General features: G+C 41.7%; 1 protein-coding gene across 1 annotated transcript in view; it reads left to right on the forward strand.

Moving 5' to 3' along the window:
- Positions 1-4,065: 4,065 nt before the first annotated feature.
- The window catches only part of DYNC1I1 (dynein cytoplasmic 1 intermediate chain 1), a 328,507-nt gene continuing 319,234 nt past the window's right edge, over positions 4,066-13,338 (forward strand). Inside the window, exons 1-2 of the mRNA XM_065938794.1 lie at positions 4,066-4,173; positions 13,202-13,316. Coding sequence (XP_065794866.1) covers positions 4,066-4,173; positions 13,202-13,316 — 223 coding nt within the window. The remainder of the gene's footprint in view (positions 4,174-13,201; positions 13,317-13,338) is intronic.

The raw sequence follows: 13,338 nt of genomic DNA on the forward strand, positions 1-13,338 counted from the left end.
GTGTACTTCCCAAAGCCTCAACGAGGTGTTCTCTTGAGATTCCTTATTCTCCCAGGGGTCAGTGCTAAGTGTCTAGTTTGGAATAGATCCAAAAATCAGTAAGTGGAAGGTATTCCATCTCTGTCTTTTAACACTGTGCTTCTCCTGCCTTTAAAAAAGTGGAGTGTTATTGGAAACATCACTATGTAGTATAATAGCATGCTACATACTATACTATAATAGTATGCTATGTAGTATGTAGTGTAATTCTTTTAAAATTCCCTTGGTGTTTTTGTTGTTATACTTTTAAAATATTGGATTTGTGGCTGGTAACAGCAACTTAAATGATCACCATTGTCAGACAGATTCATCAGTTTTAAGAAGACCTTTGCACTTTGCAGAAATGTACTGAGAATACAGTTTATATCCCACTATTGAATGAAGTCCTTCTCAAGAAAATCACAACAAATATGGGATATTCCTATTACATGGTTTGCTCCTTAATGACTGTGATATATGCCTGAGGTCATACTGATATTTTTGACAGACTGGGAAAGGCAGAGAAAAGGGAATGTGGAGAGAGGGAAACCTTAAGGTGTTTTTGAGACGATTCCACTGGCTGTTTTCAGCCTAGGATGACACAACTATTGCTTTAACAGTTTTTCTGATAAGACATTTCATTTTTGACAGCAGAAAAGTAACAAAATTGTAAATCGCATTGGCCCCCATTGAGGAAGAATATATGTAAGTTCTCAGATGTCTTCTGGTAGTAGGTTCTCATTTTCTCTTGTCAGGATTTTTGGTGTTGAAAATTATTGGCAAACAGTATTTTAGTGGTAACTGTTATTTTTGTCAGTTCTCTGACTTTTCTTGGGGGGGAAAAATCAGCTCTAACTGCTTGAGTCCATGTTCTTCCATGTTGGCCATCAGATTGGAACCAGAAAGACCTTCTTCCTTCAGTCAGAATGTTTCCTGCCTGCTGGCGTTGACCACTGCTTCGTTTCCTCAGGCTGTATACCTGTCCTCTACTACCTCCTGGAGTTTGCTCAAACTCATGTCCTCTGAGTCAGCAATGCCATCCAACCATCTCATCCTCTGTTGCCCCCTTCTTTTCGCGTCCTAAATCTTTCCCAGCATCAGGGTCTTTTCCAATGAGTGGGTTTTTCACATCAGATGGCCAAACTATTGGAGCTTCAGCTTCAGTCCTTCTAATGAATATTTAGGGTTGATTTCCTTTAGGATTGACTGGCTTGATATCCTTGCTGTCCAAGGGACTCTTAAGAGTCTTCTCCAATACCACAATTTGAAAGCATCAGTTCTTCAGCACTCAGCCTTCTTTATGGTCCAGCTCTCACATCCATACATGACTACTGGAAAAACCATAGCTTTGACTAGACAGATCTTTGTTGGCAAAGTGATGTCTCTGCTTTTTAATACGCTGTCAAAGTTTGTCATAGATTTTCTTCCAAGGAGCAAGCATCTTTTAATTTCAAGGGATAAGAATAGGCATAAGCAAATTTATACCCTGATTTTGTTTTGTCACTTTTGTTTTTCATACACCTTTTGATTTCCCAACCCTTATTATGCCTAGTGAATCCACTTTTCTGTTTTTTCAAGTCTTTGCCACTTGCCTCCGCAAGTCTGTTCTTACTGACTGAAGTTTGTATTTCTTGACTTGAATTCATCTGCACATCTCATGCACAGCCTGCTGGTTCTCTCTTCTGCAGGTCTTTGCAGATCTCTGTCTCCCTTTTCCGTGCTAGTCCCTGACCTCATTCCATATGCAGTTCAAATTCCACTACTCAAAACTCACCTCATCTACTCCACCAGATCTATATCTTGTTCTGCATCCCGTCTGAACTTGTACATTGTTGATCAGCAGAGTGGAGTTCAGAGCATGGACATGCTTAAACTGAGGTCCTTCTGTGTATGGACTTTAACTTGAACTCGGGCAAACTCCAAGAGATAGTGAGGGACAGGGAGGCCTGGCATGCTGCAGTCCATGGGGTCTCAAAGAGTCAGACACGACTTAGCAACTGGACAGCAACAACAAATGTATACAGGGTTAGGCCTTGCTGCATCTCCTTTATCTGAATTGTGAAAAAGGCACTCATAATAATATTGGTCTCCTTGGATGGTTGTGATTAAATGTGATAATACATGTAAAGTGTCTGGCACTCAGGGATCAGTGCGCCAAGCTCTCAGGAGCATTTCCAGCCACACCGCATGCTCACAGAGTTGAGATGTGTAGTCCTTGAACGAAAGAATCTGGCTCTGCAGAGAATGCCTAGCACAGGTTAGCTCTTCAATAAGCATGTGTTGAAAAATGCAGAGCATGGTCGTGAATAGCAGAGATTGATTATCATGATGATGGTTGTTATTATTTCCACAAATCTTTGCCATCGCATTATAAGCAAAAATGTGTGTGGTAGGACAGGAGGAACACAGTACACTTCCCAAAGTGTATTTCATCTGAAAGTGCCTAAGGGTGACTGCAGATTCTTGATTATCTTCTAAAGACAGTGACAGGAAGTTCCAGGATTTTTCATTGCTTGTGTTTTATATGTACATATAATACACACACACACACATATATATACGTGTGTGTGTGTGTATATATATAAAGTTTATTTATTTATTTTTGACTGTATTGGGCTTTCTTGGCGCAGGCTTTTCTTAAGTTGCTGGGAACGTGGACTACTCTCTAGCTGTTGTGTGCAGGCTTCTCATTGGAGGGGCTTCTCTTGTTGCAGAGCACAGGCCCTGGGGCACGCAGGCTTCAGTAGCTGCAGTTTGTGGTTTCTGTAGTTGCAGCTCCCCAGCTCTAGAGCCCAGGCTCAGTAATTGTGGCAAGACCACCGTGCACCTAGGCGTGTGAGGTCTTCCTGGATCAGGGACTGAACCGGTGTCTCCTGCGTTGGCATGCAGGCTCTTCACCACTGAGCCCCCAGGCAAGCCCCACTTTGTATCCTTTAGGGTGTTTTTTTTTCCATCCCTCACTTTGTCATCTACTTAGAGATATACTATATATGTGTGTACACAAACATATACACACACACACACATATATATTCATCATAGTTGCATGGAAGTAATATGCAAATGGATACTTGTGACGTTTATGATTAGTTTTTTAAAAAATTTATTTTAGGAACTTGGGTCAGAGAAGGGTTCTTCATTTCTCAGTGCTTCCATTTGCTTAGCTTCCAATCGGGAGCAGGAAAGAGACAAATATGAATGATGGAAAATTGGTGACTGTCTTCTCCAGATTCATTTTACTTGAAATTTCTGGCACCGTCACCACTAGGATCATCCTCACCGTTAACATGAAAACTCTTGTTCGGATCAATTTTCCCAAGAACTTGTCATAGTGTTATCTCCTAATTCATGTGTTCGCAAACATTTTTTGCTGTGAAAAGGAAAAGTGCCAGAATAAGCAGAATTGCATTCAGTATGCAAATGAAAGTTTTGTAGAAATAGGGTTGTATTGGAGATGAAATTAATTGTGACAGTTCAGGAGGAGTTTTACGGGAAAAGATTAACATGTTAGGTCTTTAGTGGCTGTCTCCCCTGATGCATATAATATCAGGCAAAATGAAATCTCCATGTGCCCAAGCTTGGTGGAGGAATGTTTATTGAGTGCATAGAAATTTGAGCAAGGCATGTCTCTAAGAGTTTATGACAGCCCATTTTCTTTTCTCAGTGTGAAGATGAATTGGTCCATTATCATCTAAATTGGAAGTCATGATGATGGTTCTTCTTTGATTCTCTTGTTGTTTACTTGTTAAGAAACTTGTACAGGAAAATGTGTTATTCTGAATTAAGTTGCTATTATAGAATACTATAACGTTGTATTTTTTCAAATGTTTATGTGCACATGAAAAGGGAAGATTTTTCATATAGGGGGAGATCAGATCTAACTTAATTTATTTGATTTTTCGACAGAGGGTAAGGTATACAATCTGTTACTACCCAGAAGTTCTGTTTTCAAGTTTGATTGCCTTTTGAATGATTTCTGCAGTGATAATACAGAAAAGTTATTTGTGTGTATTCACTTTTTTTCTTCTTTTGCTCCAAGGAAACCAACATGTCTGACAAAAGTGACTTAAAAGCTGAGCTAGAGCGCAAAAAACAGCGCTTAGCACAGATAAGAGAAGAGAAGAAACGGAAGGAAGAGGAGAGAAAAAAGAAAGAGGTAAGTCCTGGGTGCTGTGGTGTCCTCAGGGAAAAGGAAAACCACTCAGTTCCGAGGCGCTGGTCAAATGGATACAGAGGACCCTGTAAAGAATGCATTTACAATATCTGCATAAAAAGAGTGGTATTTGCATACTTAGAACAGTCAGGTCATTGCCGTCTGTTGTGTACTGGTCAGGCACCGCATAAAAGGTCAATAGCATTTGGCACAGAGATCCCCAAACCCCAGGTTTACCCCAGACTTAAACAGAACCCTGAAAATGATCTGCGATAGCTCTACTGTTAGAAATTCCTTCACCTTTCCGGGTCTCAGTTCCCTGTGCTTAACAGGGAATTAGCAGTGTGTTTATTTTGTCCAGTCATGAGGATTAAAAAAGTTGATGTTATAAAGCACTTAGCAATGCCTGGGATATTGTTGTTCAGTCATCCAGTCGTGTCAGACTCTTTGTGACCCCAGGGACTGCAGCATGCCAGGCCTCCCTGTCCTTCAACATCTCCTGAAGTTTGCCCAAGTTCATGTCCTTGCATCAGTGATGCCATCCAGCCATCTCATCCTCTGACGTCTTAGTAACTCTGTCCCAGTAACCTGGGACATAGTTACACCTTAATAAGTGTTAGTGTCAAGCAAAGGCTTTTGGAAAAAACTACCCAACCTGAACATTTTAGGAGGAAAATAGAAAATGATGCCAGTGGATTACCATTATTTCCTCAGTGGATGTATTTTTCAGGGTAAATAAGTATGCTGGGACTGGTAAGGGAAAACCTGCATTTTTCTCCTTTGATGAGAGAGTAGATAGGGTAGTAGATCCTGCTGCATGATATGTTACATCCAGAGAGATTTCAGTGACCTTGCATTCAGGCCCCTGTTTATGTCAACAAAGCAACAGAAGCCCAGAGGTGAAGTGGAGCTTTTCTGCCTGTCAGACCTGGAATACAGAACTCCTTTTTTTAAAAAAAGTAAATCTTTAGACCTTTTAATAAGCACACTATAATAGAAAAGCCATCCTTTCTAAATATTTTCTTAATTTCTTTCACTATTATTTCTAAAGAAGTTGTGATGTTCTTTTCCTGTTGTATTGTAAAATATTTTTAAAACTCCTTCATTGAAGTATAGCTGATTTATAATGTTTGCCAATCTCTGCTGTAAGGCAAAGTGGCTCAGGTATGCACAAATACATATTCTTTTTTATATTCTTTTTCATTATGGTTTATCACAGGAGTTGCAATATAATTCCATGTGTTAATCATTAGGCCCCTGTTGTTGATCCATTCTAAATGGAATCATTTGGGTCTACCAATCCCAAACTCCCAGTCCATTCCTCTCCCCGCTGCCCTCGCCCTTGGCAGACACAGTCTGATCTCTGTGTCCGTGACTTTGTTTCTGCTTTGTAGACAGGTTCATTCATGCCATATTTTAGATCCCACATGTAAGTGGTACTGTACGACATTTGTCTTCCTCTTTCTGACTTACCTCACTGAGTGTGATTATCTCGAGGACCATACGTGTTGCTGCAGATGGCGTTATTTCCTTCTTTTTAGTGATGGAGTGGTCGTCCATTGTGTGTATGTATCACATCTTCTTTATTCATTCACCTGTTGATGGCTGTTGAGGTTGTTTCCATGTCTTGGCTATTTGAATAGTGCTTCTCTGAACATAGGGGTGCACGTATCTTTTTGAATTATAGTTTTGTACAGATATTTTCCCAGGAGTGGGATTGCTGGATCATATGGTAAATCCAGTCTTTAGTTTTCTGAGGAACCTCCATATTGTTTTCCATGGCGGCTGCACCTACTTACATTTCCACCAACAGTGGAGGAATGGAATTTGGGGCTCTTAGTTCCTAATTAAATGCCTTTCTGCTACATCATGTGTTTTTCCTATTATCTCAGTCCAACAGATAGTTTATTTTTAATTCTCTGATATGCTGTGGTAGTGTAGAAATAGCCCATATCTTGTACAAAAACCAGATGCTACATGTATTTTTGGTAGTTTTCTAGGAAGGAAACTTTGTATAGTGTGGTATTGCTATGTGTATAGAAATCAGACCTGCTTCCCTACTTTTATTTTAAGGGAAAAAAGAATGTATTGTGAAGACTTGCAAGCTAAATGCTGTTTCACACTATAAGGCTGGGAGACCAAGGCAAAAAAATCTCTAACAATTATTTTCCAGCAAAGTAAAACATAATTGTGTCGCCCTCTGACCTGCTGGCATCTTGCTTCTCTTGGTACCATTACGCTTTGATTGATGCCATAGTTTATTTGTCCTTGACAGTGAGCATAATGTTTTGCCTTCAGAGATCTCCGCTGTTATATATGCAGTCTTGAGTGAAACAGAGGTGAGAATTGACAAGGAATGGCTATTCATTTCCATGTGAAGCCAAAAAAAGCATTAAGTTATTATGCTCCCTTTCCTTCAAATGTCAACACTTATTGTAGTTTTAAAGCACCTGTTATCCTTTACTAATAGTCGGTTTCCTTTTAAACTGACATCCTAATATCCAACTTGAATTCCATAGAATTACCGCAAAATGCCAAGTGATATGGGAAATCTGGCTCCAAATTATGCTGTCTGCTTCATCCTTGTCATTTCACACATTTGGGGGGAGGAAATTACAGGCAAACAAGCCTGATGGAAACAGGCCACCCTTTCTGTTCCCATACCACTAAGCTTTGCCTGATGGGGATTTAGCTTTTATTCAGCAGACAGTCTTGGCGGGTTGGGGACAGCAGGTTGGAGGGGGTGGTGTGCAGAACACCTGGACCTGGGGCCTTCCTGGGCCTCCACCTCCTTTTGGAATTAAAGTTTTACACAGTCTAAGTTTCCTTGTTGCTAAACTGCCAGGGTGGTTGAAACCTGACTCTGCTCCAGGGTAGGTGCATGTGTTAGTCACTCGGTCGTGTCCAATTCTTGGCGACCCCATGGATTGTAGCCTGCCAGCCTCCTCTGTCCGTTGGATTTTTCAGGCAAGAATTCTGGAGTGGGTTGCCATTTCCTTCTCCAGGGGATCTTCTCGACCCAGGGACTGAACCTGCATTTCCTGTGTCTTCTCCATTGGCGGGTGGATTCTTTACCTGCTAAACCATCAGGGAAGTCCTATGGCAATAGAGTCCCCGTCTCCCCTCCCCAGAGTTTCTGGTCTGAAGTATCTATATAGGGTCAGATTTGGGGATCATTGAGCTGTATCATCCTGAAGGTCTGTCCTGGCTTTCAGCCCTGACCCTTCAAGGCCATCTCCCCGGCAGAAGATCTTTCCTTGGGTTAGATTGTGATGACTTGGTTTGTTCTGAGTCCAGTGTTGTATTAATACGATGCAAGCAGTAGAACTGTAGGTTAACACAGAGGCTTTCAAGCTTCACGTGGCTGGGAAACCTGGCTCTGCCCTTTGCAGGATGGCCTTGAACAGGTCTGGGACCCCTCTACCCTTGGATTCCCCTCTGTAAAATGGAGAGGAGAGTGGGTCCTTCTTCATGGAGTTCTGTGAGGATCCGAGGAGGTGATGCAGGACTGTGAAGACACAGAGGATCTGCTTGGTAAGAAATGGCTGAAACTCTGCTCCTGAAGTGGCCCTCACATGGGACCAGTAGAACCTGCAGACATTCTTCAGCATCAATGCTGGGGACTCCCATTTTTCAAAAACGCTGCATTGTTGGCAGAGTCTTATAATCCAAGGCCCCTAGTTTCCTGGGATGACAGCATTTTGTAGTTGAAAGAAACCTGGAAGTAATCTCTTCTGATCTTTCTTTTTCAAATGCTCTTCGGCCTCAGGGGCTGAGCCTCAGAAGTGATCCAACTTTATCTCCCCTATTCCAGCCAGTTGTCCAAGTCAGAAACCAGGGGCCATGCTTTCCATGCCCCTTCTCCAGCTTCCGCTGATCAGGGGTCCCAGACATGCACAATGGCGCTCCTGTTCCGTTTCATTTCCTTTCTCCCTAAATCCACATTCCAGCCAGCAAGGCTCGGCTTCTTACATTTCACCCCATGGGCCAGGCTCTCTCTTGACAGGAGTTCATGAATATTCTCTCCCCTTGGCTTCCGCTGTTCTGTTAACCACATGTCTTTCAGCTCTCAGACTGGATGTCTCGTCTTCTAGAAAGCCTTCTCTAATACCTTTCTCTAACCCATGACTGGGTTCGTCCTGTGCCCTATGTCTGACCTTACCAAATTATTTAGCACCATTTACCTCTTCATGTGTTTTTTTCTCCTCACTGAGTGCAAGCTTTGGGGGGTCAGGGTTGTATTTTTCATCGCAGAGTCAATGTCCAGCCCAGATCCTGCCACATAGTAGGTCTTCAATAGAGGGGCACTCCCCTGGTGGCTCAGACAGTAAAAGAGTCTGCTTGCAATAGAGGAGACCCAGGTTCAATTCCTGGGGAAGGTCCCCTGGAGAAGGGAATGGCTACCCATTCCAGTATTCTTGCCTGGAGAATTCCATGGAGAGCGGAACCTGGCAGGCTACAGTCCATGGAGTTGCAAAGAGTTGGACACAACTGAGTAACTAACATTTTCACTTTTCATAGAACTAAGGAGTGAGTGAATGAATGGACAGCTAACCTAGATAGGGGAGGTCTGAGATGCTGGTCACAGACATTCTTTCCAAGCACCTGCATTTTTTTTTCTTTTCTGCAAATTTCCTTGGAAGCTTCAGATCCTGAGTTTGTGGGATGCTCCAGTTAAGGGTTGTTGTCATTGACTCTCAAGTTTAAGATTTTCTAGTTTTTGTCTTATTTATAGAGAATTAGAAATAGCCTTAAGTTTATGTTGGAGAAGGAAATGGCAACCCACTCCGATATTCTAGCCTGGAGAGTCCTGTGGACAGAGGAGCCTGGTGGGCTACAGTCCATGGGGCTGTGAAGAGTCCGACATGACTGAAGTGATTTAGCATGCATTAAGCTTATGTTTGTTTTTTTCAGCTTTACTTAGGCTTATATTTTGAATAAAACATGTTTAGAATAAAAAGGAAACAAAGTGCTCTTTAATTGCCAATCTGAGTGTCAGTGTATTTGCCATAACTGAAAACTAGTGTGAATTGGGACCACCCAGGTTGATTGTCTCCGCAGAACCCAGGAAACTGTGTTCATGTATAAAATTACTGCTCTCTGTGCCTTTGGATGTCAACTGCTCTCTTGGTTGTGGTGTTATAGATGCAATCTGATTTTAAAATAATTATAGTGGCCACCATTTAAGGTGCAGAGCCAATTTCATGAAAAATTGGCTTTAAAGCAATGAGGTGTGCTTAATGAGGCCACCCTGAAATTTTTCCTGTCCTTGGCCTTCTGCTGAATTGCCGCAAGGTCAGATGAAATGGTTGGATGGCATCACTGACTCAATGCACAAAACTTGGGCAAACTCCAGGAGATAGTGAGGGACAGGAAAGCCTGGCATGCTGCAGTCCATGGGGTTGCAAAGAGTTGGACAAGACTTAGCGACTGAACAGCGAACAACCACAGGACGGACAGAGGTTTTCTGACCTGTCCTCGTGCATTAACAACTCTGCAGCTGTCTTTGGAAAAATGACGAATCATTCAGCTGACAAATTTTCTTTCTTCAGGTCCCCTCTCTGGGTCTCAACTCTGATAACTCTCACAAACAGAAATACGATTTGCTGGGAGAGACATGGAGCATATTTTAAATCACTAGTATGCAAAAACTCTTTATTGAGTCATTAAAATGTATGAGGATTCTGTCGTATTTACATGGAAAATATCAAAGGTTTCATGATTAGGGTAGTTGGAATAGCTGTCTTGGATGAAGAAGCACATTGTTTAGTTTAAGGTGTTACTTGATAGCAGTTAGGAACTGGCTTTGTTTCCAATAAGCCCCAGTTACCTAACTTTGCATTTTTCCTGGTCAGCTTTGAGCATCAGTAGCTTTCCTAAGCTTCTGTTATGTCTAGATGGACAATTTATCCTTACTAATATATGTCATCTGTCATTGTACTGTCTGTTTTGTTAAGAATGAAAAAAGGCGGAAAGCAGAGAGTGAGCTGTGGAGGCACCTTGTGTTGTGGGAGAGACACTTTGGAGATGGAGTTCTGGGTGCTGCTTTTGCAGTGTCTGGCAATGCGTGTTGACATGAGGTTTACTCTCTGGTATGTTTCTTGTTCTTGTTTAGCCGCTAAGTCATGTCCAACTCTTTTGCAACCCCAGGGACCATAGCCTGCCAGGTTCCTCTGTCCATAGGCTTCCCCAGGGAGGAATACTGGTGTGGGTTGCCATTCCTTCTCCAGGGGATCTTCCCAACCCAGGGATCAAACCCATGTTTCCTGCGTGGCAGTCAAATTCTTTACCACTGAGCCTCCAGGGAAGCCCACTCTAATGTTTCTTGAATGCTTAATGATGAAAGTTAGAATGAATGTAAAAAATAAAAAGTAAGTTCTGTGCCTTTCTGCCTAGGGCATACATGACAGAAATGTATAAATAATATGCCTTAAGTTTATTCAAAAGGAAAAGATTTGATGGCTCTTCTTCTGTTTCACTCTATATGAGCTTCATTAGAACTCATGTTCATTATCACTGACACCCTGTTGTCCTTAAATAAATTTTTGTTGAAAGGATGAAGAAAGGCTCAATTTTTCTGTTGCTGTTGCTAGAATATAGAAATGGCTTTGTTAGGAACACTGGGTCACTGGGAGTTTAGATGATGCCTTCTCATGGTAGTGTTGTAAAAGAGCTTTCTGAATGGGGTGTAGCTGGTGGGAACTCTCCTGAATGGTGTATAATTCTTAGATTTGATATCTATAACAGAACAGTTACCAAAGGCAATTGTTTCATTCATTCAGCATTTTTAAACTGAGCATCAACTTGGGTGGCAAGTTGTGAACAAAATAAACACATATGTATTCTCAGCAAAGTTGACAGTCCAGTCAGTTACTGCTTACCTCTTCACTGTAAAACCACGCTATGCTGTATTGGCTTCCTGAGATGAATATTGCTTATCTTGTTTCTTTTTTTTTTCAATTTATATTTCAGTAGTGACGGTGGTGATTCCCTTTTCTTTCATTGCCCCACTTTCTCTCCAATCCTTCTTTTAAATTTGTGATTAGGTGAACATTTGATATAGATCATCACTCTGCAAGGTCCTTTTTTAAACTCTTAATTCTCTCTTTGCCTCTGGTCGTCCCAGGTGGTGCTAGTGGTAAAGAGCCAGCCTGCCATTGCAAGAGACATAAGAAACGTGGGTTTGATCCCTGAGTTTGGGAGATCCCTGGAGGAGGGCATGGCAGCCCTCTCCAGTATGCTTGCCAGGAGAATCCCATGGACAGAAGAGCCTGGCGGGCTATAGACCATAGTGCTACAAAGACTTAGACACAACTGGAGTGACTTAGCATGCACATAACTTTGCCTCTGTTGTATGCATAAACTTTGGAACTTTCTAGTTTAAATGTTAAAATTGGGAAAGAAAGTGAGCTTTCATATCTTGCAAGATTAAACTGCCATTTCAGAAATCTCATGGATGAAATGAGAGAGCCTGAATCTTCTACATCCTCATTAGCCCTATTGATCTCCATCATGGCAGTTTTCCCTCTGATGACAGAGAGCCAACTCATTGGAAAAGACCCTGATGCTGGGAAAGATTGAGGGCAGGAGGAGAAGGGGGCGACAGAGGATGAGATGGTTGGATGGCAGCACCAACACAATGGATGTGAGTTTGAACAAATTCCAGAAAATATTAAGGACAGGGAAGCCTGGTGTGCTGCAGTTCATGGGTTTGCAAAGAGTCAGACAGGACTTAGCGACTGAACAACAAAGACATCAAATACCTGAGAGTATTTTAAGCCTGAGGTGAATAATAACAGAAGCACTGAGCCCACACTGTGTGCAAAGATGCATTTTGCTTATAATCGAGGTGTAGGTTACCATCTGGGAGTAAGTCAAAGTTGCATGAACTCTTTCTGCTGTAGATGCCAAGATGGAAATTATGCTTTGAAATGTACTTTGTACTCCTGAAAGAGGTAATGTGTCTGTGAGGGAGCCCAACTTGCCCCCGGAGAGGAAGGTGTGTCTGATAAGTGGATAATTGGCTTTTGACAAACTCAGACAGTCTCATTCCTAGAAACTCACAAAGCCTTGTCGTGAAGTAGCTGCACATCAAATAGGATGTTATCCTGTTTCAGATGTGGGGCAAATGCCTTGTCTTAAGTAGTAATTGTGTTCTGAAAAAGAAGAGAAACCTGAGTATTTAATTCCCCCCAGAATTCCACTACCAACCTTCTTTAACCCGTATTTTGACTTGTTGCTTTTCCTTTAAGTTTCCCACCAAGCATTTTATTTTCATCATTTCAAAAAGACAAATTAGGCATCAGAAGCTCAACAAGGTGTGTCTTCCCCAAGAAAGTACTTGGGGAAAGAGTGTATCGCTCCTGAATGACATTTTGTTTTATGTTTTTCCACATGCATAATTTTCTCCTTTGAGTTAATATGTATAACAGAAGCCTATGAAAATCATAATTATGTAACAATACTTAGATAAGTATTGTTCACATGCCTTTATAAGAATTTTAGCCTGGTTTATTGAAACCATGGTAAACTTAGAGTACTGATACAATTGTGTATTTTACAGTTACAGATTTTCATAACTAATCTTACAGCCAGACACCATTAATTCCTTGTTTGCATAATCCCAAGTGTGAGGCATGAATATTACAAATGCACACTCATCAAGAACTGATAATATGTCTTCCCAGAGGGACAAGGGTATCTAAAGAACTAGGTAGATTTTTGTTGTTTAAATCCACATCCAAGTTAGAAATATTTTGTCTTGATGGTTTCTTCCGAAACCAAGTGAGAAAAACTCTCCTACCATGTGATAGAGGCAGGAAAAAGCCTTCAACCCAAAGAGAAAGTGCTGGGTTAGTAGTTATTAAATGGAGCAGTTACAATGTTTTTTCGTCCTTTATACACATGTTTATATCTATTTAGGGCTCTTGCCTGATCTTTGCTGCCATGCATTTACCATTTCAGTTTCATCCAGGAGAAGCATGCATTTAGCTCGCTTGCTCACTTTCTCACTGGCATCCGCTTTTGGTAGGCTGACATGCAGCAGAAGAAAGAACCGGTTCCAGATGACTCTGACCTGGATCGCAAGCGCCGAGAGACGGAGGCCCTGCTCCAGAGCATCGGGATCTCGCCAGAGCCCCCTCTAGGTACCCTAGAGCGCTTTGTGTT

The sequence above is a fragment of the Muntiacus reevesi genome, chromosome 6, assembly GCF_963930625.1.
Source record: "Muntiacus reevesi chromosome 6, mMunRee1.1, whole genome shotgun sequence".
Taxonomy (NCBI): Eukaryota; Metazoa; Chordata; class Mammalia; order Artiodactyla; family Cervidae; genus Muntiacus; species Muntiacus reevesi.